This window comes from Mesocricetus auratus, unplaced genomic scaffold (assembly GCF_017639785.1).
Source record: "Mesocricetus auratus isolate SY011 unplaced genomic scaffold, BCM_Maur_2.0 contig_11640_pilon_obj, whole genome shotgun sequence".
In the NCBI taxonomy this organism is placed as follows: domain Eukaryota; kingdom Metazoa; phylum Chordata; class Mammalia; order Rodentia; family Cricetidae; genus Mesocricetus; species Mesocricetus auratus.
The window spans coordinates 7,736-34,094 of NW_024430875.1; the positions used below are offsets into that span (position 1 = coordinate 7,736).

Genomic DNA, 26,359 nt, shown 5'->3' on the forward strand with positions numbered 1-26,359 from the left:
GGTGACAATGGCCCTGAGCCCGCAAGAACAGTGCCTGGTGCGGGAATGCACGACAGCCAGGACTGGCTGACACGTGCAAGCTGCCCGGAGCCCAGCTGCTGAGTCTGAGAGGCTTCACTCATCCCTCACCCCTGCCAGAAGTATCCACGAGACTCGGGATGAGAGCCACGTCGCGAGGAAGCCTACCATCTTCTCGGGGAAGGGCTCTGAGTGGATGGTTTATGCCCCCAGGCTTTCAGGTCTATGGCTGTCCTGTTGACCGTGGTATGCACTGTCTCCCTAAGTTCGATCCACGAGGCCGGAAGGGAAGCCCCTGAGATGGGGACAGGGCGCTGCCAGGCTTGCCCCACTCTTCACAAGCAGCTGACCCTCCGAGTTTGCACGCCCACTGCGCTCCTACTACGTGGCTCTCCTTCAGCTTGCGCTAGGCCAGCTGCCAGGAGAGCTCCTGCTCCAAATGCAGCACAAACCAGCGAATCTGAGGAGCACAGCTTGCACATCACTCCCTGCCCAAGGCAGAACTTAAACCCTTTGATTTCAGCTGCATGTGTATGATGGTCTGTCTGCATGTATGTCTGTGGTCCATGGTTGTGCCCAGTGCCCAAGGCCAGAAGAGCCCCTCTCATCCCTGGACCTGGACTAACAAATGCTTGTGGGCTGGATGTGGGTGCTGGGAATCAAACCCAGGTCCTCTGCAAGAGCAGCCGGTGCTCTTAGCTGCTGAACCATCTCTCCAGTCCCTCAGGGCTGGACTTTTGAGAGGACGTCCCAGGGTAGGATCCAGAACCTAGTTTGGCAACTCCAACCTTTTGACAGCCTTTCTTACTGTGACTTTTGTGACTAGCATGTCCTACCAAGCCATGCCCTCCTGTCTTTAAGATTTAAAAGCCACCTCCAATGAAAGTCACACCCAACCTCCCCTTGTGTGCACCGGGTCCCCCACAGGCACGCGTGTCACCTCCAGCTGCCACACCCTGAGTCAGAGCTTTCCACTCCAAGGACAATCACACTGCTTTCACAGACTCACAAGCACGCACAGACAGGACAAGGACAGGATCCAAGGGCCCAGATGTTTTGTGGTCACCATACCCTACATCAAATGTGAGAAGCCCGCCTCTCGGGAATGCAAGCTGGCACAACTCACACCTGCCCCCCCCTACGCCAGTCTCAGATCCTGCCTGGCACTTGCTCCTGGCTCTAGGCTGGAAGCCGTCCTGCCTGCCTCTGAGGGCAGAACTGGTTTGTGGAGCCCAGGAGGAAGGAGGGAAGATGGACCTCGAACATACAAATATGTTTGGAAACATTTGTGCCATGTGTGAAGAAGGGTGAGGGACCTGTGGAAGACCTTCCATGCATGTGTGGAAGCGTCATCTAAAACCATGAATGCATGAGTCAGCAAGATGGTTCAAGCCTGACAACCTGAGTTCACTCTGTGGAACACACATAAACTCTGGATGCCAGTGCTAGAGAGATGGCTCGGGGGGTTAAGACAGTGAGTGTACTGCTCTTCGGGAGGGTGTGAGGAGTTCAGTTCCCAGCACCCACATCAGGCAGCTCACATCACTTGTAAGTCTGGCTTCAGGGGCATCCAATGGACTGGCCTCCAACAGAACCTTCACTGATGTGTGAACACCCACACCTAAGCACACACACCTAAGCACACACACACACACCTAAGCACACACACCACACACCTAAGCACACACACACACCTAAGCACACACACACATACACCTAAGCACACACACACCACACACCTAAGCACACACACACACACATACACCTAAGCACACACACACACACCTAAGCACACACACACACATACACCTAAGCACACACACACCACACACCTAAGCACACACACACACATACACCTAAGCACACACACACACATACACCTAAGCACACACACACACACATACACCTAAGCACACACACACATACACCTAAGCACACACACACACATACACCTAAACACACACACACATACACCTAAGCACATACACACATACACCTAAGCACACACACACACACCTAAGCACACACACACATACACCTAAGCACACACACACACATACACCTAAGCACACACACACACATACACCTAAGCACACACACATACACCTAAGCACACACACACACACACGTAAGCACACACACACATACACCTAAGCACACACACACATACACCTAAGCACACACACACATACTCCTAAGCACACACACACATACACCTAAGCACACACACACACCTAAGCACACACACACATACACCTAAGCACACACACATACACCTAAGCACACACACACACACCTAAGCACACACACACACACATACACCTAAGCACACACACATACACCTAAGCACACACACACACACCTAAGCACACACACACACACATACACCTAAGCACACACACATACACCTAAGCACACACACACACCTAAGCACACACACACACATACACCTAAGCACACACACACACATACACCTAAGCACACACACACACATACACCTAAGCACACACACACACATACACCTAAGCACACACACACACATACACCTAAGCACACACACACATACACCTAAGCACACACACACATACACCTAAGCACACACACACCACACACCTAAGCACACACACACACACACATACACCTAAGCACACACACACACATACACCTAAGCACACACAAACACATACACCTAAGCACACACACACACACATACACCTAAGCACACACACACATACACCTAAGCACACACACACATACACCTAAGCACACACACACATACACCTAAGCACACACACACACATACACCTAAGCACACACACACACACATACACCTAAGCACACACACACATACACCTAAGCACACACACACATACACCTAAGCACACACACCACACACCTAAGCACACACACACACACACATACACCTAAGCACACACACACACCTACACCTAAGCACACACAAACACATACACCTAAGCACACACACACACACATACACCTAAGCACACACACACATACACCTAAGCACACACACACACCTAAGCACACACACCACACACCTAAGCACACACACACACACCTAAGCACACACACACACATACACCTAAGCACACACACACCACACACCTAAGCACACACACATACACCTAAGCACACACACACACATACACCTAAGCACACACACATACACCTAAGCACACACACACACATACACCTAAACACACACACACACATACACCTAAGCACACACACATACACCTAAGCACACACACACATACACCTAAGCACACACACACACACACACCTAAGCACACACACACACACACCTAAGCACACACACACATACACCTAAGCACACACACATACACCTAAGCACACACACACACACCTAAGCACACACACACATACACCTAAGCACACACACACACATACACCTAAGCACACACACACACATACACCTAAGCACACACACACACATACACCTAAGCACACACACACACATACACCTAAGCACACACACACATACACCTAAGCACACACACACACATACACTAAGCACACACACACCACACACCTAAGCACACACACACACACATACACCTAAGCACACACACACACACATACACCTAAGCACACACACACACACATACACCTAAGCACACACACACATACACCTAAGCACACACACACATACACCTAAGCACACACACACATACACCTAAGCACACACACACATACACCTAAGCACACACACACACACATACACCTAAGCACACACACACACATACACCTAAGCACACACACACACACCTAAGCACACACACACACATACACCTAAGCACACACACACATACACCTAAGCACACACACACACACATACACCTAAGCACACACACACATACACCTAAGCACACACACACACACACATACACCTAAGCACACACACACCACACACCTAAGCACACACACACATACACCTAAGCACACACACACACACATACACCTAAGCACACACACACACATACACCTAAGCACACACACACCACACACCTAAGCACACACACACACCACACACCTAAGCACACACACACACCACACACCTAAGCACACACACACACACATACACCTAAGCACACACACACCACCCACCTAAGCACACACACACACACATACACCTAAGCACACACACACCACACACCTAAGCACACACACACACCTAAGCACATAATACATACCTAAGCACACACACACCTAAGCACACACACACACTACACACGGGATTGAAAGTAGATTTTTTAAAACTTCTGGACCTGATGATTCCCATGTAAGATTCGAGGTTTCCTACAGAAAGATGACAGAAAGAGACAGAAGAACCCAGAAGCTCCAGGGCCAGCTAGGCTCAGGTAGAAACCACAGGTAGAAATAAGAGACACCGCCTGGCGTTGGTGGCGCACGGCTTTAATTCCAGCACTCGGGAGGCAGAGGCAGGCGGATCTCTGTGAGTTCCAGACCAGGCTCGTCTACAAAAGCTAGTTCCAGGACAGCCTCCAAAGCCATAGAGAAACCCCGTCTCGAAAATAAAATGAAATAAAAATTAAAAACCAAACAAACAAAAGACACCTTGCTTTCAATAAGGTAGACGGAGAGAACCCACTCCCAAATTGTTGTTCTCTGACCACTACACCCGTGCCATGGCTTGGGAGCCTGTGTCTCTCTCCCTCTCTCCCTCTTCCTGTCTCCCCCTATTCCCCTCACCTCTGTGTGTGTTGCGTGTTTCTCTCTCTCCTTTCCTCCCTTTCTCCCTGCCCCCACTCTCTCTCACACAGATACCCCAAACTCTTTGAAACCAGAGCTTTTCAAATGGGGGTGGATGGGAGCACCCGTCAGACCAGGATCTGGAAGGTGTGGACATTTGGGTCCTAGCCCCTCACCTCCGCTGCCATGGAAACATCACCCCTATTGTCCCACAGGACCGCTGAGGACTCCCTTCATCACCAGCAGCCCAGAGACAGGCAGGCACGTGTCTGTTCCTTACACCCTGTGTGTACACTGGAGCTTCCCTGACTCTTCCAACCACGGGCATGTGATTTGGCCTCCACCCCTCTACTGAAATGGTCCAGGGGCAAATCAGGGGACTTGGCAACCCATTTCAAAGGGGAGGCGGGGGCGGGCTGGGGGAGTTGGGAGGGGGTGTCTATGCAGGAGCCCAAAGATGAAGGGTCAAATTCTAGGCCAGTACTCCCTGTGTGTCCCTCATCCCAGGGAGAGAATGATGTGGAAGGTCAGAGACTGGGATGGGAAAAGCCCAGGAAAGGAGAAAGGACTGCGGAATGCAAGGGACAGGAGGCAAAAACGAAACAAAACAAAACCAGGTGGGCTTCATGATGCTGTCCCAGAGGGGGCAGTAGTCAGGGCAGGGACGGGGTCTTTGGGAAAGGGAGGCAATGCTGGCCATGTGCGTCCTGGCCCCAGCACACCTGCCTAAGCTTGGCCGCACGGTGCCTGCTCAGAAAGGGGACCACTTCCCACTCAGGACTACCGTGCTTTTTTCCTCCACAAAGTACTTTATTTACTTTTTCAAATCTCATGCACCAGAACTGCATTTGGGGAGATAGAGCAGAGTGTAAATGGGGACTAATGTTCTAGGGGGTGGGAGAGGAACAGTTTCCACCCTGTTGCTGGACCTCATCACCCCACCGAGAGAGAAACGGAGGGACATAAGACAAGACCACTTAATGTGCAACAGCTGTCATCAGGGTAGTTAGGCAGGGGGCACATCAGGGGCACAAAGTCGGCTCTGGTTGGAGAGCAGAGGTTCTCAGCGCGTGGGATAGTTACATGAAATTCACGACAGTATCCCATTTACAGGTATGAAGTAGCAAGGAAGTAACTGTATGGCTGGGGGTCACATCAGCACGAGGGATTGCAGTAAAGGGTGGCAGCATTAGGAAGGCTGAGAACCACTGCTGTAGGGTTAGTGCGAGGAAGCGGGATCCCTGGGTGGCAGCCAGGCCTCTTCTGCAGGGATGCTGGCTCCAACCTGTGAGGCAGAACAGAGTCAGGCCAGCCCTGGCTTCCTGAGCAGTCAGGAGTGTGGCGAGGGCTGTGGGAAGCAGAACACTCACTTCAAAGGTCCTGTGGACTGCACAACACTGATGTCAATGATCCTGGAACTTTTCGTTGAGGGCCTGCATGATGGCTGAAACACAGAGGTACAGATGGGTACCCCAGACACAGACACAGACGCAGACACAGACACAGACACACAGGAACCCACCGGCCTGAGCCCCATTCCCTGTGCCACAGGACCTTCCAGCCGGCCGCCTCACTGCCCTCCAGCCCCCGTGCAAGGAACCTTGGGACAGGATCCCCCACCCATCACCGAGCTCTATGTGGAAACATTCTCCACAGGAGAACAGCATAGACAGGCAGTCCTCAAACGCTGGGCCACAGCAGTGCCAGCCCTACTTGTAAAACAAAGACACATGTGACAAGAAACACCTCACAAGCTGCAGCTGCCAGGACTTCGGGGGAATCTAAAGCGGGAACGTCTAAATGCCCACAGAGAAGGGAACCCGAGGGACTCATCCGCACTGCACACGGGAGAGCACTGCTTCTCCGTGTAAGTCCCTGAGGTCAATGCACAGAGGCCTCCCAGCCTGGCCTGTTTGAGGTCACCTCCCTCAAGAGAACCGCCCCTCAGTCCACCCCAATCACCTGTTCCCAAACACTAAGCTCTCCCTGTGGCCCTGGCACCATCACTTCCCTGCCCTGGGTCGGTCATACCTAGTTGTTCCTTGAGCTCCTCTATTTCCTTCTGCAATATCAGACACTAGTCCAGGAGACACGGGACAAAAAGAAAGGGAGATCATCATTCAATGTCCTGGCTTTCTCTCTGCTCCATTCACACCTCCCACCAGCCTCAGACCTCTGACTACACTCCCAAAGAACCTTGGACGGGGAAGGAGGTGCCCCCATGCTGTGGAGTGTCAGATAGGATGCCACACAGGAGGTTAACTGTCATCTTAACAGTCCCTTCAGGGCCTAGCTGGGGCTGGCTTTTCTGAGCTGAGAAAGCCCTACCTGAGGACAGCCTGGTGTGCCTTGTAATGCTGGCTGACTGTCTCCAACAGGAAATAAAGGACTCAAAGGTGGATCCTCATCTCCTGGGGAAAAATAAATAAATGTATTATGCAGCCTCCAGACTTGGGATCCAGGTGGGAAGGATCTGGTGAAATCTAAATGGTACAACCTCGCCCTCTGCTGGCAGCAACTTGTAGATGTTGGGACATCAGCTCCTCCAAGCTCCCAGCCTTCCTGCTCTGTTCCCATAGGTAGCCCAGAAGCCCTGTGTACCCCTAGGATGATTGCTAGCCAAATCCAGAACATGGGATGAACTCAGTGCCTGAGCAGGACTCACCAGCAAGACTCTGGTGTGCTAAAGGCAGCCTGTGGAGTTGGAGTTTTCCCACCTTTTAAAGTCATGCATCCCACAGTCCCACTCATTCCACGATGTGGCCTGAGGCCAGCCCTGCCTGAGCCCAGTCTCCTGTGGACTCCCTGCCAACCTGCACAAGGAAGCCCAAGCAACAAGGCTGCAATTCCCCAAAGGAACAGAGCATGAGGTTTCCTTCCTTCCCCTGTCTTCCCTCACGGCTCTCAAACCCCACAGACTCACCAGCCGGTGCAGGTGCTCTGGGTCTGGCACTTCTCTGACTCAGGGCCACGAGCTGGGAGTTTCCTGGAACTTGGGGTGCTCTCAAGTTGGGGTCTCCACTGGTCACGTCTCCACGATACGAGCAAGGTGGCTCTGCCCTGTGTGTTGGAAGCTCACACAAAAATTTCTCACTGAGTACATGTGGTGGAGGGGCTGGGGGGCAAGTGCGGGAACAAAATGGAGGCTGCTGAGGCTCATCCCATCTGCACTATCTGTTCCTCGTCAGCCTCAGGTCAGGGGGCAGAGCTCTGCCAGGAAGGCACCCACAGGCAATGGAAAGGCTCAGGTCCTGGCCTGGCTTCCTTGGGGAAGAACCAGGAGGGAGGGATCAGGAGGCCCTTGAGACTGACTACACACCCTCTGCAGGGACAGACGGAGCAGGGAATGGTGTGTGCTGGGGAGGGGGAGGGCAGGGGGACAGGACACAGAGGCTGGTCTACTCACTTGGGCTTGCAGGCCAGGATCTCTGGTTTGGTCATTATCTTCTTTGTCCCCTGGCTGGGATTCCTTTGTCTTCCTTGCCATGGATCTCTTCCCAGTGCAGAAGGGCTTGCACTCTTTGGGCCCCGAAGGCAGTGAGCATTTGCTGGTCTTCCCTAGCAGGGCAACCCCGGAGATTGGGGGCAGGGTAGCTTGCCCTACAGGAGCTGACTTGAGTCTCTGCCCCCATGGTGGGAAGGTTCTTCCCAGGGGTCCTCTTGAGGCATCTGGCTTCTTCTCCTGAGCTGTCTTCTTTCTAGGACTGGTCTTGGGCAAGGCTCCTGAAGCAGCAGGGGCAGCAGCAGAGGCAGAGGCGGCAGAAGCTCCTGGGTAGCCCGTTCTGCTCCCTTCTTTGCTCCAGACCACGGTCTGCTTTTTCTTACACAGAGAGCCTTCCAGCACTCCTGGAGCCTGCTTTTCCATGCCTGAGCTGAGCCCCCGGGGAGTACTGCACAGTACAGAGGGGGGCACATGGACGAAACTTCCCCTGCCTTGGACGTTTGCGTGTCTGGCTGTGTCTTCCAGCTCAGTGAGGCCACTGGACTTGGCCTGGCCTCCTTCTTTGTAGCTAATGGTTACTCTCATCATCTGTGTCTCAGTGGACTCATCAGAAGACTCAGAGTTTGAGGGGGAATACTGGACTCCTTCACTGCTCACCATCCTATTTGTGGTGCCTCTTCTCGGGGTCACCGCGGCTCTGCTTCGCCCCAGACCTCTGGAGTGCAGTGAGCCTGCAGAGACCTGTTTCCCTTCTACAGAACTCAGGGACAGTGCACCTGTGTTGGAGCCTTCATCTATACTTCCCCAAAGGGCAGTCAGTTCGGCGGCACAGGTTTGTGGGGACGGGTACCTGAAGAATTTTCGGACCTGTAGGTTGGTCAGCTCTCTCAATATAGTCATAGCCTCAATACTGAGCTGGGGCAAGAAGCTCGCGCCGATCTCTCCGACCTCTTCTTGTGCCATGGCAGAACTGGTCTGGCCTGCTGGGTCCCTGAGCACCCCTTCTTCTACTTTTGTTGCTTCCAACTTAGGCCCAGACTCCAACTCACAGCTTTCAATACCTGGGAGGCTGCCCTCACCCCCTCCAATCTCCAGAGGACCTTGGAGGAGGCTTACACCCTCTGGAACTCTGGGGCTGCTCAGGGTGTGTGCTAAGTGCTCCCTGCACTCCTGGCCCAACTCAGCTTCAGGAGCAGACACCAGATCCTGGGAATTCACGTCACCGGTAGAAGGAGCATCCTTGTCACCACTGACTTCAGGGGCTGACACCTCATCCGGGGAGCTCATGTCGCCAACACGGGAGGCACAGGTTGGGTGAAGATATTCCCCCTCAGTCACCACAGGCAAAGCTGAGGGAGTTTGGCACAGGCGCTGCAAGCTTTTAGTTCAGAGAACACGTACCTTAGCTAGACCTCGAAGTCTCGAAATTTCCTCACACTCAGGCGCCAAACCCCGCCCTCCAACGTGTCGAACCCTCAACTCTATTGGCCAGGGACTCGAGTAATGACCAAACAATGGCCGCCCTGATTGGTGGCTAGTTGAGTGGCAGACCAATGAGAACCGCCCTCGATGTCTCGCGAAATCTCGCGTTGTTTGAAACTGAGGCGTGCAGCGCCTGTGGCGTGGCGGTTACTTTCGAGAAGGCGTAGCTGAGTGTGCGGTGAGGGGGCCAGTGTCTCCCCTCAGACTGCGCCTGCCTGCCGGGCTAGAAGAATGAGCTCTTCCGATGAGGAGTCTGTTAGGGGAAGCGAGTTCGGACCAGAAAGCGGGGAGCATGCAGAAGGACGCCGCTTTAGCCATGGATTCCCTAGGGAACATAGCCTGGACCCTAACGAGAGGCTGTTAAAGAGCGGTGAGGACAAAATGTGTCTCCCAGTCTCCAAGACTTTGCAGTATGACTCTTGGTTAGACAGAGATGACATGGAGGGAAGGTCAGTCATTTGGGGCTGCGAAGGTCGGCCTGGCACTCCGGTGGATGAGAGAGGGGACAGTTTGGACTTTGTACAGCAGCTGACGGTAGAGGGTACAAGCTTCGGGCAGCATGTAGCCAACCGGGAGGCCTGGGGTATCCGCAGATATCCGTCCCCCAGAAGCTCCGCTGCAGAGCCCTTTGGCCCCTGGGCAGACTCAGATGCAAGCACAAGCAGGAGGAGCATGTGGCCCCCGAGCTCTGTGGAAGGGAAGCAGTTCTCAGCTACCCAACTGCACCCCAGAGGTCTGGGGCAGGCCATGGCCTGGGTGACCCCAAGAAGAGGTGCCACAAGTAGGATAATAGCCAGTGACGATATCCAGTATCTGTCCTCCGACCCTGAGTCTTCTGATGAGTCCATTGAGACACAGATGATGAGAGTAACCATTAGCTACAAAGAAGGAGGCCAGGCCAAGTCCAGTGGCCTCACTGAGCTGGAAGACACAGCCAGACACGCAAACGTCCAAGGCAGGGGAAGTTTCGTCCATGTGCCCCCCTCTGTACTGTGCAGTACTCCCCGGGGGCTCAGCTCAGGCATGGAAAAGCAGGCTCCAGGAGTGCTGGAAGGCTCTCTGTGTAAGAAAAAGCAGACCGTGGTCTGGAGCAAAGAAGGGAGCAGAACGGGCTACCCAGGAGCTTCTGCCGCCTCTGCCTCTGCTGCTGCCCCTGCTGCTTCAGGAGCCTTGCCCAAGACCAGTCCTAGAAAGAAGACAGCTCAGGAGAAGAAGCCAGATGCCTCAAGAGGACCCCTGGGAAGAACCTTCCCACCATGGGGGCAGAGACTCAAGTCAGCTCCTGTGGAACCAGCCACTTTCCCCCCCATCTCCGGGGTTGCCCTGCTAGGGAAGGCCAGCAAATGCTCACTGCCTTCGGGGCCCAAAGAGTGCAAGCCCTTCTGCACTGGGAAGAGATCCATGGCAAGGAAGACAAAGGAATCCCAGCCAGGGGACAAAGAAGATAATGACCAAACCAGAGATCCTGGCCTGCAAGCCCAAGTGAGTAGACCAGCCTCTGTGTCCTGTCCCCCTGCCCTCCCCCTCCCCAGCACACACCATTCCCTGCTCCGTCTGTCCCTGCAGAGGGTGTGTAGTCAGTCTCAAGGGCCTCCTGATCCCTCCCTCCTGGTTCTTCCCCAAGGAAGCCAGGCCAGGACCTGAGCCTTTCCATTGCCTGTGGGTGCCTTCCTGGCAGAGCTCTGCCCCCTGACCTGAGGCTGACGAGGAACAGATAGTGCAGATGGGATGAGCCTCAGCAGCCTCCATTTTGTTCCCGCACTTGCCCCCCAGCCCCTCCACCACATGTACTCAGTGAGAAATTTTTGTGTGAGCTTCCAACACACAGGGCAGAGCCACCTTGCTCGTATCGTGGAGACGTGACCAGTGGAGACCCCAACTTGAGAGCACCCCAAGTTCCAGGAAACTCCCAGCTCGTGGCCCTGAGTCAGAGAAGTGCCAGACCCAGAGCACCTGCACCGGCTGGTGAGTCTGTGGGGTTTGAGAGCCGTGAGGGAAGACAGGGGAAGGAAGGAAACCTCATGCTCTGTTCCTTTGGGGAATTGCAGCCTTGTTGCTTGGGCTTCCTTGTGCAGGTTGGCAGGGAGTCCACAGGAGACTGGGCTCAGGCAGGGCTGGCCTCAGGCCACATCGTGGAATGAGTGGGACTGTGGGATGCATGACTTTAAAAGGTGGGAAAACTCCAACTCCACAGGCTGCCTTTAGCACACCAGAGTCTTGCTGGTGAGTCCTGCTCAGGCACTGAACTCCTTTCTGGATCAAGCTATGGTTGGTAATCCTGAAAGGCCTTGGCGTAGCGCCAGAGTCTTGGGGGCTCACAGCACCTTTATGCTGTCTCTGGGCTGGAATGAAGGAGAAATTGAGCTGGATAGAACTGAGGCGCTAAAAGGTATAGGTTGCTCCCAAGAGAGGGTATTGCTGCCCCATTTGAGACCTCACTAGTCCGTTCCCAATAGGATCACAAGCCAAAATGTCACAGCCTGTCTCTGTGCCTACTGTGTATGTTTTTTCAGGTGACCAGGAACTGTCCCTCCCTCTTCCATTCCGGGTTGGAGAGAGGCAGTATCAACGACCAGGAACAGTGGGCTGCGAACAGGTAGCCCATTGTCCTTTGAGAGTGTAGTCAGAGGTCTGAGGCTGGTGGGAGGTGTGAATGGAGCAGAGAGAAAGCCAGGACATTGAATGATGATCTCCCTTTCTTTTTGTCCCGTGTCTCCTGGACTAGTGTCTGATATTGCAGAAGGAAATAGAGGAGCTCAAGGAACAACTAGGTATGACCGACCCAGGGCAGGGAAGTGATGGTGCCAGGGCCACAGGGAGAGCTTAGTGTTTGGGAACAGGTGATTGGGGTGGACTGAGGGGCGGTTCTCTTGAGGGAGGTGACCTCAAACAGGCCAGGCTGGGAGGCCTCTGTGCATTGACCTCAGGGACTTACACGGAGAAGCAGTGCTCTCCCGTGTGCAGTGCGGATGAGTCCCTCGGGTTCCCTTCTCTGTGGGCATTTAGACGTTCCCGCTTTAGATTCCCCCGAAGTCCTGGCAGCTGCAGCTTGTGAGGTGTTTCTTGTCACATGTGTCTTTGTTTTACAAGTAGGGCTGGCACTGCTGTGGCCCAGCGTTTGAGGACTGCCTGTCTATGCTGTTCTCCTGTGGAGAATGTTTCCACATAGAGCTCGGTGATGGGTGGGGGATCCTGTCCCAAGGTTCCTTGCACGGGGGCTGGAGGGCAGTGAGGCGGCCGGCTGGAAGGTCCTGTGGCACAGGGAATGGGGCTCAGGCCGGTGGGTTCCTGTGTGTCTGTGTCTGTGTCTGCGTCTGTGTCTGTGTCTGGGGTACCCATCTGTACCTCTGTGTTTCAGCCATCATGCAGGCCCTCAACGAAAAGTTCCAGGATCATTGACATCAGTGTTGTGCAGTCCACAGGACCTTTGAAGTGAGTGTTCTGCTTCCCACAGCCCTCGCCACACTCCTGACTGCTCAGGAAGCCAGGGCTGGCCTGACTCTGTTCTGCCTCACAGGTTGGAGCCAGCATCCCTGCAGAAGAGGCCTGGCTGCCACCCAGGGATCCCGCTTCCTCGCACTAACCCTACAGCAGTGGTTCTCAGCCTTCCTAATGCTGCCACCCTTTACTGCAATCCCTCGTGCTGATGTGACCCCCAGCCATACAGTTACTTCCTTGCTACTTCATACCTGTAAATGGGATACTGTCGTGAATTTCATGTAACTATCCCACGCGCTGAGAACCTCTGCTCTCCAACCAGAGCCGACTTTGTGCCCCTGATGTGCCCCCTGCCTAACTACCCTGATGACAGCTGTTGCACATTAAGTGGTCTTGTCTTATGTCCCTCCGTTTCTCTCTCGGTGGGGTGATGAGGTCCAGCAACAGGGTGGAAACTGTTCCTCTCCCACCCCCTAGAACATTAGTCCCCATTTACACTCTGCTCTATCTCCCCAAATGCAGTTCTGGTGCATGAGATTTGAAAAAGTAAATAAAGTACTTTGTGGAGGAAAAAAGCACGGTAGTCCTGAGTGGGAAGTGGTCCCCTTTCTGAGCAGGCACCGTGCGGCCAAGCTTAGGCAGGTGTGCTGGGGCCAGGACGCACATGGCCAGCATTGCCTCCCTTTCCCAAAGACCCCGTCCCTGCCCTGACTACTGCCCCCTCTGGGACAGCATCATGAAGCCCACCTGGTTTTGTTTTGTTTCGTTTTTGCCTCCTGTCCCTTGCATTCCGCAGTCCTTTCTCCTTTCCTGGGCTTTTCCCATCCCAGTCTCTGACCTTCCACATCATTCTCTCCCTGGGATGAGGGACACACAGGGAGTACTGGCCTAGAATTTGACCCTTCATCTTTGGGCTCCTGCATAGACACCCCCTCCCAACTCCCCCAGCCCGCCCCCCGCCTCCCCTTTGAAATGGGTTGCCAAGTCCCCTGATTTGCCCCTGGACCATTTCAGTAGAGGGGTGGAGGCCAAATCACATGCCCGTGGTTGGAAGAGTCAGGGAAGCTCCAGTGTACACACAGGGTGTAAGGAACAGACACGTGCCTGCCTGTCTCTGGGCTGCTGGTGATGAAGGGAGTCCTCAGCGGTCCTGTGGGACAATAGGGGTGATGTTTCCATGGCAGCGGAGGTGAGGGGCTAGGACCCAAATGTCCACACCTTCCAGATCCTGGTCTGACGGGTGCTCCCATCCACCCCCATTTGAAAAGCTCTGGTTTCAAAGAGTTTGGGGTATCTGTGTGAGAGAGAGTGGGGGCAGGGAGAAAGGGAGGAAAGGAGAGAGAGAAACACGCAACACACACAGAGGTGAGGGGAATAGGGGGAGACAGGAAGAGGGAGAGAGGGAGAGAGACACAGGCTCCCAAGCCATGGCACGGGTGTAGTGGTCAGAGAACAACAATTTGGGAGTGGGTTCTCTCCGTCTACCTTATTGAAAGCAAGGTGTCTTTTGTTTGTTTGGTTTTTAATTTTTATTTCATTTTATTTTCGAGACGGGGTTTCTCTATGGCTTTGGAGGCTGTCCTGGAACTAGCTTTTGTAGACGAGCCTGGTCTGGAACTCACAGAGATCCGCCTGCCTCTGCCTCCCGAGTGCTGGAATTAAAGCCGTGCGCCACCAACGCCAGGCGGTGTCTCTTATTTCTACCTGTGGTTTCTACCTGAGCCTAGCTGGCCCTGGAGCTTCTGGGTTCTTCTGTCTCTTTCTGTCATCTTTCTGTAGGAAACCTCAAATCTTACATGGGAATCATCAGGTCCAGAAGTTTTAAAAAATCTACTTTCAATCCCGTGTGTAGTGTGTGTGTGTGCTTAGGTGTGTGTGTGCTTAGGTATGTATTATGTGCTTAGGTGTGTGTGTGTGCTTAGGTGTGTGGTGTGTGTGTGCTTAGGTGTATGTGTGTGTGTGTGTGTGCTTAGGTGTGTGGTGTGTGTGTGCTTAGGTGTATGTGTGTGTGTGTGTGCTTAGGTGTGTGGTGTGTGTGTGCTTAGATGTGGTGTGTGTGTGTGCTTAGGTGTGTGGTGTGTGTGTGCTTAGGTGTATGTGTGTGTGTGCTTAGGTGTATGTGTGTGTGTGTGTGCTTAGGTGTATGTGTGTGTGTGCTTAGGTGTGTGGTGTGTGTGTGCTTAGGTGTATGTGTGTGTGTGTGCTTAGGTGTATGTGTGTGTGTGTGTGCTTAGGTGTATGTGTGTGTGTGTGCTTAGGTGTATGTGTGTGTGCTTAGGTGTATGTGTGTGTGTGTGTGCTTAGGTGTATGTGTGTGTGTGTGTGTGCTTAGGTGTATGTGTGTGTGTGTGTGCTTAGGTGTGTGGTGTGTGTGTGCTTAGGTGTATGTGTGTGTGTGTGTGTGCTTAGGTGTATGTGTGTGTGCTTAGGTGTATGTGTGTGTGTGCTTAGGTGTATGTGTGTGTGTGTGCTTAGGTGTATGTGTGTGTGTGTGTGTGCTTAGGTGTATGTGTGTGTGTGTGTGCTTAGGTGTATGTGTGTGTGTGCTTAGGTGTGTGTGTGTGTGCTTAGGTGTATGTGTGTGTGCTTAGGTGTATGTGTGTGTGTGCTTAGGTGTGTGTGCTTAGGTGTGTGTGTGTGTGTGCTTAGGTGTATGTGTGTGTGTGTGTGCTTAGGAGTATGTGTGTGTGTGCTTAGGTGTATGTGTGTGTGTGTGTGCTTAGGAGTATGTGTGTGTGTGCTTAGGTGTATGTGTGTGTGTGTGCTTAGGTGTATGTGTGTGTGTGCTTACGTGTGTGTGTGTGTGCTTAGGTGTATGTGTGTGTGCTTAGGTGTATGTGTGTGTGTGTGCTTAGGTGTATGTGTGTGTGTGTGCTTAGGTGTATGTGTGTGTGTGCTTAGGTGTGTGTGTGTGTGCTTAGGTGTATGTGTGTATGTGCTTAGGTGTATGTGTGTGTGTGTGTTTAGGTGTATGTGTGTGTGTGTGTGCTTAGGTGTATGTGTGTGTGTGCTTAGGTGTATGTGTGTATGTGTGTGCTTAGGTGTATGTGTGTGTGTGTGCTTAGGTGTATGTGTGTGTGTGTGCTTAGGTGTGTGGTGTGTGTGTGCTTAGGTGTATGTGTGTGTGTGTGTGCTTAGGTGTATGTGTGTGTGTGCTTAGGTGTATGTGTGTGTGTGTGCTTAGGTGTGTGGTGTGTGTGTGCTTAGGTGTATGTGTGTGTGTGTGCTTAGGTGTGTGTGTGTGTGCTTAGGTGTGTGGTGTGTGTGCTTAGGTGTGTGTGTGTGTGCTTAGGTGTGTGGTGTGTGTGTTTAGGTGTATGTGTGTGTGTGTGCTTAGGTGTATGTGTGTGTGTGCTTAGGTGTATGTGTGTGTGTGTGTGCTTAGGTGTATGTGTGTGTGTGTGCTTAGGTGTATGTGTGTGTGTGTGCTTAGGTGTGTGGTGTGTGTGTGCTTAGGTGTATGTGTGTGTGTGTGCTTAGGTGTGTGTGTGTGTGCTTAGGTGTATGTGTGTGTGTGTGTGCTTAGGTGTGTGGTGTGTGTGTGCTTAGGTGTATGTGTGTGTGTGCTTAGGTGTGTGTGTGTGCTTAGGTGTGTGGTGTGTGTGCTTAGGTGTATGTGTGTGTGTGCTTAGGTGTATGTGTGTGTGTGCTTAGGTGTATGTGTGTGTGTGTGCTTAGGTGTGTGGTGTGTGTGTGCTTAGGTGTATGTGTGTGTGTGTGCTTAGGTGTGTGTGTGTGTGCTTAGGTGTATGTGTGTGTGTGTGTGCTTAGGTGTGTGGTGTGTGTGTGCTTAGGTGTATGTGTGTGTGTGCTTAGGTGTGTGTGTGTGCTTAGGTGTGTGGTGTGTGTGCTTAGGTGTGTGTGTGTGTGCTTAGGTGTGTGTGCTTAGGTGTGGGTGTTCACACATCAGTGAAGGTTCTGTTGGAGGCCAGTCCATTGGATGCCCCTGAAGCCAGACTTACAAGTGATGTGAGCTGCCTGATGTGGGTGCTGGGAACTGAACTCCTCACACCCTCCCGAAGAGCAGTACACTCACTGTCTTAACCCCCGAGCCATCTCTCTAGCACTGGCATCCAGAGTTTATGTGTGTTCCACAGAGTGAACTCAGGTTGTCAGGCTTGAACCATCTTGCTGACTCATGCATTCATGGTTTTAGATGACGCTTCCACACATGCATGGAAGGTCTTCCACAGGTCCCTCACCCTTCTTCACACATGGCACAAATGTTTCCAAACATATTTGTATGTTCGAGGTCCATCTTCCCTCCTTCCTCCTGGGCTCCACAAACCAGTTCTGCCCTCAGAGGCAGGCAGGACGGCTTCCAGCCTAGAGCCAGGAGCAAGTGCCAGGCAGGATCTGAGACTGGCGTAGGGGGCAGGTGTGAGTTGTGCCAGCTTGCATTCCCGAGAGGCGGGCTTCTCACATTTGATGTAGGGTATGGTGACCACAAAACATCTGGGCCCTTGGATCCTGTCCTTGTCCTGTCTGTGCGTGCTTGTGAGTCTGTGAAAGCAGTGTGATTGTCCTTGGAGTGGAAAGCTCTGACTCAGGGTGTGGCAGCTGGAGGTGACACGCGTGCCTGTGGGGGACCCGGTGCACACAAGGGGAGGTTGGGTGTGACTTTCATTGGAGGTGGCTTTTAAATCTTAAAGACAGGAGGGCATGGCTTGGTAGGACATGCTAGTCACAAAAGTCACAGTAAGAAAGGCTGTCAAAAGGTTGGAGTTGCCAAACTAGGTTCTGGATCCTACCCTGGGACGTCCTCTCAAAAGTCCAGCCCTGAGGGACTGGAGAGATGGTTCAGCAGCTAAGAGCACCGGCTGCTCTTGCAGAGGACCTGGGTTTGATTCCCAGCACCCACATCCAGCCCACAAGCATTTGTTAGTCCAGGTCCAGGGATGAGAGGGGCTCTTCTGGCCTTGGGCACTGGGCACAACCATGGACCACAGACATACATGCAGACAGACCATCATACACATGCAGCTGAAATCAAAGGGTTTAAGTTCTGCCTTGGGCAGGGAGTGATGTGCAAGCTGTGCTCCTCAGATTCGCTGGTTTGTGCTGCATTTGGAGCAGGAGCTCTCCTGGCAGCTGGCCTAGCGCAAGCTGAAGGAGAGCCACGTAGTAGGAGCGCAGTGGGCGTGCAAACTCGGAGGGTCAGCTGCTTGTGAAGAGTGGGGCAAGCCTGGCAGCGCCCTGTCCCCATCTCAGGGGCTTCCCTTCCGGCCTCGTGGATCGAACTTAGGGAGACAGTGCATACCACGGTCAACAGGACAGCCATAGACCTGAAAGCCTGGGGGCATAAACCATCCACTCAGAGCCCTTCCCCGAGAAGATGGTAGGCTTCCTCGCGACGTGGCTCTCATCCCGAGTCTCGTGGATACTTCTGGCAGGGGTGAGGGATGAGTGAAGCCTCTCAGACTCAGCAGCTGGGCTCCGGGCAGCTTGCACGTGTCAGCCAGTCCTGGCTGTCGTGCATTCCCGCACCAGGCACTGTTCTTGCGGGCTCAGGGCCATTGTCACCGGTACAGCGGCGTGCTGCAGCCATGGGGGACGCCAACAGCGCTGTGAGAAAGACTTGCCAGCCCTGCCCCTGCCCTTTGAGCACACAGCCCCTCTCCATTCAGGCAGACCTACTGCTGCCCAGCACCGTTGCTGTGCTGACCCGGCTGCCTCAAGGGGAGTTAGTGCAGATTCCCAGGCTCGGGTATGAAAAAGAAGCCCAGTCTTTGCTGCATCGTGTGACTTCTCGATGTTTTTTAATAAACTATAATAGTTTTTTGTGCATATCCTTGGGAATCTTTGTTGTCTGTCTGAGGGGTAATCCAACTGTATTTTGTTTAGTGGCAGAACTTTCTAGGAAATAGTCTTCTGCTAGAGAGTGAGACAACAACATTTTTCTGGTTATCTGTAGGTGTAACTGTCTCATCATCAGTGGTGGTGGTGACTTTCAATTTTTGCAAAAGGTCTCCTCCCTGTGGGAACAATAGACCTTGGCCGGAGTCCCACTTCCCCATCAGCCTGGGAGCAGGCAGCTGTAAGACAATGCTTACTAAAAACATGTTTACAGTGCCCGAGACAATAAATTCCTGATAAGGGCTGGCCCACGGAAACGCCCTAGTCTCGACCTTTTCCAAAGACTAACTGCCTCTTTCTGACCCACCCACCGCCGCCTCAGGTGTCATGGTATATAATAACCAGCCAGGGTAGGAATAAAGGAGAGCCTTTTTTTATTTGGTTTTTACGAGACAGGGTTTCTCTGTATTGTTTTGGAGGCTGTCAGTCGAGCCTGGCCTGGAACTCACAGAGATCCGCCTGCCTCTGCCTCCCCTGTGCTGGGATTAAAGGCGTGCACCACCACCCGGCTTAAGGAGAGCCTTCTTGAGGAGCCTTCTGGAAGCCATGGACTGGTCTCTGTGTCATCAATCCCGACACCCCTCGCCACATTCTCGGATACAGGCTGCGCAGCTGGCGTGTCAATTGGAGGTCCCACCAAGATCGTGAAAGCAAGGTAAGTGGACGGGGTTAAGAAACAATGGGGAAACGTTCTGGGAAGCTTGAATTATTACAGTATCAAGTAAAAAAGTTACTTAAACAACATGGGACTACAGTCAAGTCTAAAACCCTAGAAGGCTTTCTAAAATCGATCGAACAAGCAAGTCCATGGTTCATTACTGGGGGAAGCTTAAATATCCCAGATTGGGACGACGTTCGCTGTGATCTTCATCGACTTTTACAAAAACAGGGATCTGAGTCCTTGTCCCCTACCACATTCTTCTTATGGAGATTAATGAGGGGTGCACTTTTGACAGATAAGGTTCATCACCACCAGGTAGTTCAGGCCACAAAAGAGGCTTTTTTAGAGTTACAAGAGACTGAGACTCAAGCCTCCTTGAGTTTAGGGGCAGAGAGTGAGGATGAATTATCTGAAGACACCCTGCCCGAAACTAGAGGCTCCATTGTTAGTGAGGATGAGGAGTCTCTTAGCAACAACAGAAAAACAGGTAGAGATTTCAGGGCGTGACCTAAAAAGGACTCTGGTCAGAATCGGTTATATCCTTCTCTGTAAGACCTAGAAAATGAAAGTAGCTCAGTCTCAGACTCTCCAGAGTCTGAGAAGGAACGGTTACTTGCTGAGATCGAGGCCCTTAACAAAACACTAAAAAAGACTCAAATTAAGACAGGACAGGGAGAGAAACCCTCCTCCATACTCTGAAAAAAGGGGGACTCCTCCTATGATATGACCCAATCCTTCTTGGACCTTGAGGGAAGACCCAAAGGAGGGGTCCAATACTGCCCGGTGGTGGCTCCAGACCCGAACAATTCCAGGCAGGTCATTCGGCGTCATGACCCTTTAAGTTTCAAAGACATAAAACAACTTAAAGAGGCAACTCTAAATTATGGAGCGCAGGCTCCCTTTACACTTTCCTTAATGGAATCTTTTGTGTCTCTTAACTTGACACCTAGTGATTGGCAGCAGCTTTGCCAAGCGGCCATCTCTGGGGGAGATTATTTGATTTGGAGAGGTGAGTTTCAAGAAAAATGCAGCCAGACAACCCAAAGAAATGCACAGGCTGGACAGCCTCAGAGAAATGTGGAGATGCTTACTGGGGGTGGTCAATATGCCACCATTCAACAACAAATGAAATATGACATCGCAGTCTATGCCCAAGTGGCAGAAGCGGCCCAAGGTGCTTGGAAAGCATTGCCTTCCAAGGAAGGAGGAGATCACCTGTCCAAAGTCCTTCAAGGACCCGCTGAACCTTTTCAAGACTTCGTAGACCGCCTCAATCAGGTAGCAGAAAGAATATTTGGGGGCATTGGGCCTGCGACGCCAGTCATCAAGCAGATTGCTTTGGAAAATGCAAATAAGTACTCTAAGGAAGCCCTTCGCCCCTATCACAACAAAAGTCTAAATGACTACATCCGGATCTGTAGGGACATTGATGGAAACTTCATCCAGGGCCAAGTGTTAGCTGCTGCTATTCCACCCCAAGTGGGGAAAGTAAGACCTAATCAGGGAGGGAGAAAAACAAGTTTCAGTTGTGGTAGGGAGGGACACTTTCGTAGAGAGTGTCCTCAAAATAGTACTACCGGTCTCAAGAGACCTGGTTTATGCCCGTGTTGCCAAAGGGGATATCATTGGGCCAGTGACTGCCACTCTAAAACTGACCTGGAGGGCAATTCCTTCCTGCTAATAATAATCAGGGAAACTGGAAGAGGGCCCCGCCCCAGGGCCCCAAAACCAATGTGTACGGGGCAATGATCCCTGCTCTGGGTAGTGGCAAGATTCGTTTTTCTCCCCCAGAGCAACCCCTTCATATCTCAGATCTCCTCAGAGCCACCTCAGGGAGTGCAGGATTGGACCTCGGTCCCTCCGCCCGGGCAATCCTAACACCCGAAATGGGAATCCAGGCCCTCCCTACTGGGGTGCATGGACCATTGCCCCCAGGCACGGTCAGACTACTCTTGGGACGGTCCAGTACTATTCTTCGAGGCATCCAGGTACACCCCGGTGTTATAGACCAGGATAGCGAAGGAGAGATTAAAATAATGACATCAGTGGCCAGTGGGGTTGTTGCCATCCCAGCAGGAGAACGGATTGCTCAGTTACTCCTCCTCCCTACAGCTCCTTGTGAGGTTCGAAAAATTAAAGAGAAAAGGGAAACCAAGGTTTTGGAAGTACTGGCCCAGCAGTATTTTGGGTAGCCACCATGGTGAATCACCCCCAACTTACATTAAGGATAGAAGAAGGCAAGTCCTTCAAGGGCATTTTAGATTCTGGAGAGGATGTTTCTGTCCTCTCAGACAAATTCTGGCCCCCTGCCTGGCCTAAACAGGAAGGAAAGGCAACCCTCCAGGGAATAGGACAGGCTGTGCCTCAAAAAAGCCTCAGAATTCTAAAGTGGCAAGACTCTGAGGGCCACACAGGGCTTTTTCAACCATATGTTTTGTCTGGCCTCCCTATTAACCTCTGGAGACGGGACCTCATGCAAGAAATGTGAGTGGTCCTCACCACCCAGGCACCCAAGTCCAAAAGCAGTGCTCCCCAGATGATGCAAGGGATGGGCTGGAATCCGGGGAGGGGACTAGGTAAACTACAACAGGGAGAGGTTTGCCCGGTGGCATCCCACCCTTTGGATACCAGGGCTCCGGGGGATAGGAAGGGTTTTGGTCATTTTTGATGAGGGTCACTGTTGCGCCGCCAGCCCCCATACCCATCACATGGCTATCAGATGATCTGGTATGGGTGGAACAGTGGCCCTTACCAGCGGAGAAACTTCGGGCGGCTCATCAGTTAGTTCAAGAACAATTGGAGGCAGGTCATTTGGTTCCTTCCACGTCCCCTTGGAATACCCCTATATTTGTAATAAAAAATCTTCAGGGAAATGGAGGTTACTACAAGACTTAAGGGCCGTAAATGCGACCATACAGCCTATGGGGGCTCTGCAGCCTGGCTTGCCCGTGCCTGTGGCCATTCCTAAAGACTGGCATTTGATTGTCATTGATTTGAAGGATTGCTTCTTTTCTATTCCCTTGCATTCTCAAGATAGTCCTCGGTTTGCGTTTAGCCTTCCTGCGATTAACTTTAGGGAGCCTGCCCTTCACTTCCAATGGCTGGTGCTCCCCCAAGGGATGGCTAACAGTCTAACTTTATGCCAGATTTATTTATTTATTTATTTACTTATTTATTTATTTATTTTGGTTTTATGAGACACGGTTTCTCTGTATTGTTTTGGAGGCTGTCGGTCCAGCCGGCCTCGAACTCACAGAGATCCGCCTGCCTCTGCCTCCCGAGTGCTGGGATTAAAGGCGTTCACCACCACCGCCCGGCTATATGCCAGATTTATGTAGCTGCCTGTATAGATCCCCTCAGACATAAGTTCCCTGATCTTTACATTATCCACTACATGGATGATATTCTTTTGACCACAGCCGAAGAAAGAAAATGTTACAAAGCCTTTGAAGAGCTACAGGAGCTCCTGGAAGCCCGTGGATTTATTTTGGCTCCAGAAAAAATCAAAAAGAGACCCCTTATACTTATTTGGGTCATCAAATTCAACAAACTGGCCTCCGGCCACAAAGACTCCAAATTGATTGTTCAAATTTAAAAATGCTTCATTATTGGCAGAGATTTTTGGGAGAGGTGCAGTGGATTCGCCCTTCTCTTTCTATTAAAACAGGGGCTCTTAAACCCCTTTATGATATTCTTCCTGGGGATCCTGCTCCGACTTCCCCTAGACAGATTACCTCAGAGGCCAGGGATGCCCTACAATTTTTGTTAAAAAATATAGAGCAAGCCCACCTTCAGCGCATAGATTATGGGCAGCCCCTTGTTCTGGTTGTATTTTCATCTAGCTTTTAGCCCACTGCCGTGTTTTGGCAGACTGGTCCTATTTATTGGATACATTTGTCAGCCTCCCCTAAGAAGGTAGTGGCCCCCTACTATGATCTGATTTTGCAATTGTTGTGGAAGGCTCACAAGTTTAGCATCCAAACCTTTGGAAAGAGTCCTGATAAAATTATCCTGCCTTATGGTAAGGAGGAGGTGGAACATCTACAGATCTTCCATGATGGGTGGACCCTGTTTATTACATCTACAGGCGCCAAGTTTGATAATCATTATCCCAATAGCCCCTTAGTGTCTTTTTTTTAAACAACACCCTGTGATTTTTGCCAAGATTTTAAAGGGGAACCCTCTATTTGGAGCTAGCTCAATCTTTACAGACGGCTCCTCCAAGGATTTTGCGGTGGTGGTTTCTTCTCAGGTGCAGAAGAGGGTACCCATAGGGCCGATGTCAGCACAAGCCGCCGAGTTGTTTGCCTGTTTGATGGCCTTCCAAATGTTTGAGGGGAGCCCTTTAATTTATATACTGATAGTGTTTATGTTGCCAATATTGTTAGACCTTTAGAAACTTCTCCATATGTTCTTCCAACCTCTCAGGTTCGTTCTTTATTAGTTCAGCTCCAACATCTTATTTGGCAGCGCATCTACCCTGCTTATGTGGGATTTGCTCATGTGGGATTTGTTCGTGCACATACTAACCTTCCAGGACCCCTTGCCCAAGGCAATCAATTTGCTGACTCCTTTACCCACCCTAGGGTCTTATTCACTCAGGAGCAGCTTGCCCACCAGCTCCATGAGCGGTATCATCTAAATGCCCGCTCCATTAAATTTCACACTGGGTGCCCCTTATCCATAGCTACGCAGATTACCTCTCAGTGCCCTGATTGTGCCCCTTATCATAATTCTCCCAATGAGGGGGTAAATTCTTGGGGCCTCAGGGCAAATAGATGTAACTCACCTGCTACAGGCAGGGAAATTAAAATACATGCATGTCTCTGTGGATACGTATTCTAAACTGATTTTTGCCTCTCTCCACTCAGGAGAGAAGATTAAAGATGTTATTTCTCATTGCCTGCAGGCCTTTGCCTACATGGGCGTTCCCGATGCCCTAAAAACAGACAATGGCACTGCCTATCCCAGCAATCGCTTTGCTACCTTTTGCAGGGAACATCACATTGTCCATTCTTTTGGTATTCCTCACAACCCCACAGGACAGGCTATTGTGGAGCGCACCCATGCCACTCTCAAACAGTATTTTAAGAAAATAAAAAAGAGGGAGTATGTTACCTACCCCAATATTCAGTTATCCACCATACTTTACATTTAAAATTTTTTGACCATAGGCAGTAATAATTTGTCTGCTATGGAGAGACATTGGAACAAACCCTCCCAGTCCTTGGGATGGGTCAGATGGAAGGACTTGATTACAAGAAAATGGCAGCCACCCACTCCCCTACTAGCTAGGGTCCAAGGGGCTGTTTGCATTTTCCCTCCAAGAAGTGAGAAGCCCATTTGGGTCCCCGAACGGTGCATCAGGCATGTCGACCCCAATACTACTCCGGATACTAGGAATGCTCACCATGATAAAGATGATCCAACCATTGCCAAACACTCAGGTAAGGGAAATATGGGCATGGTGAGGATTCCCCCCCATGTTGATGCCAGTTAGTCATTCCAGCTCCCTGTTCATCACTTTTTATAGCACCAATAATACACTGGGAGTGGCTGCTGCCAATTAGAGATTAAAAATTCAGAAACTAAACATTCTGAGTTTCCCCCTCCTAAAGGGGGAATCTCTGTTTTATTAAAAATATTTAATATCTCTTGGATTAAATCTCTAGGCCTTCGCCTGACACAAAGGTCGGGAAAGAAAGGGGAACCTAAGAGGTCACCCTCCGTTGGAGGGTGGATTGAGTAAATCTTAAGGCTTTTGCCTGAGGGAACATCCTCAGTTGGAGGATGGATTGAAAATGGGTAAATCGCCTAGCGGTGGTGGTGCACGCCTTCAGTCCCAGCACACTTTAATCCCAGCACTCAGGAGGCAGAGGCAGGTGGATCTCTTGAGTTCAAGGCCAGCCTGGTCTACAGAGTGAGTTCCAGGACAGCCTCCAAAGCAATACAGAGAAAGTTCCAGGACAGCCTCCAAAGCAATACAGAGAAACCCTGTCTCAAAAAAAAAAAAAAAAGAAAATAGGTAAATCAAAAAAATTGGTAACTGTAAATGAGGTGGTATATATGAAATGTGATTGTGGATGTGTGAGTGTGAACTGCTTATATGATTAAAAGAATACTTAAATCCCTTCAAAAATGGTTTAAAAGCTACCTAGATTGCTTTAGATATACTCAAAAGGAACATCCAGCCAGTCGGTTAATGTCTTAACAGAAAAGTTAAAAGATTTAAGTCCTCAGAGCCAGTCGATTTTTTTCAGGCAACTGCCACTTGGTCAGGCCCGATCCCCAAAGGTGTCTGTGTAGATCCAAATTAGGCCTTGTCAGCTAGTGAGAGTTCTAGTGATTTTCAGAAGTTTTTGTGAAATACTTAATGGTTATGTCCTTTTTAAAGGGCATCTACTAATAATCTAGATATAGTGATCCCAATTCACCTAGACAGTTAACTAAGGAGGGTAGACAAACCCTTCTACTGTTATAGTCCAGCATCAACAGATGTTTGCAAACAGTTTAAACAACAAAAAAAAACAAAATTAAAAAGGGGGAGTAATGTCCCCAGTCCCTACATGACTCATCAAATAATACACTACTCATTTAAAAAATTTTTAAATGTGAATGCCAGTGAGCAATCTGCTTCAGACAGATTCTGGCATGATGGAACTTGAGCGACTTTTGCTCAAGTCAAATGGAGGCATCCATGCACTAGA

The 26,359-nt window shown here is 51.3% G+C and overlaps 2 protein-coding genes across 2 annotated transcripts; one reads left to right on the top strand and one right to left on the bottom strand.

The window, feature by feature from the left end:
* Nucleotides 1–5,577: 5,577 nt before the first annotated feature.
* LOC121138120 (uncharacterized protein CXorf49 homolog) lies at nt 5,578–9,605 on the bottom strand. The gene is made up of 6 exons (XM_040740933.1): nt 8,180–9,605; nt 7,697–7,847; nt 7,102–7,184; nt 6,805–6,850; nt 6,144–6,217; nt 5,578–6,058 (listed from the first exon to the last, which is right to left on the bottom strand). The coding sequence occupies exons 1-5, from the start codon at nt 9,500–9,502 to the stop codon at nt 6,177–6,179; spliced, it is 1,644 nt and encodes a 547-aa protein (XP_040596867.1). The 5' UTR covers nt 9,503–9,605; the 3' UTR covers nt 5,578–6,058; nt 6,144–6,176.
* A 260-nt stretch (nt 9,606–9,865) lies between these two features.
* Nucleotides 9,866–13,695, top strand: LOC121138119 (uncharacterized protein CXorf49 homolog). The gene is made up of 6 exons (XM_040740932.1): nt 9,866–11,179; nt 11,512–11,662; nt 12,211–12,293; nt 12,423–12,468; nt 13,056–13,129; nt 13,215–13,695. Exons 1-5 carry the CDS (start codon nt 9,929–9,931, stop codon nt 13,094–13,096), a joined length of 1,572 nt encoding a protein of 523 aa, XP_040596866.1. The 5' UTR covers nt 9,866–9,928; the 3' UTR covers nt 13,097–13,129; nt 13,215–13,695.
* The last annotated feature ends 12,664 nt before the right edge of the window (nt 13,696–26,359 follow it).

Bases quoted from the DNA above. Each gene is read 5' to 3' on its own strand.
- LOC121138120 (XM_040740933.1), bottom strand. From the start codon at position 9,502: ATGAGCTCCCCGGATGAGGTGTCAGCCCCTGAAGTCAGTGGTGACAAG. The intron at 7,185-7,696 runs GTGAGTCTGTGG...ATTTTTCCCCAG, and splicing joins CAGAGCACCTGCACCGGCTG to GAGATGAGGATCCACCTTTG. The intron at 6,218-6,804 runs GTATGACCGACC...TCTGTGTTTCAG, and splicing joins GGAGCTCAAGGAACAACTAG to CCATCATGCAGGCCCTCAAC.
- LOC121138119 (XM_040740932.1), top strand. From the start codon at position 9,929: ATGAGCTCTTCCGATGAGGAGTCTGTTAGGGGAAGCGAGTTCGGACCA. The intron at 11,180-11,511 runs GTGAGTAGACCA...TTTTTGTGTGAG, and splicing joins ATCCTGGCCTGCAAGCCCAA to CTTCCAACACACAGGGCAGA. The intron at 11,663-12,210 runs GTGAGTCTGTGG...ATGTTTTTTCAG, and splicing joins CAGAGCACCTGCACCGGCTG to GTGACCAGGAACTGTCCCTC.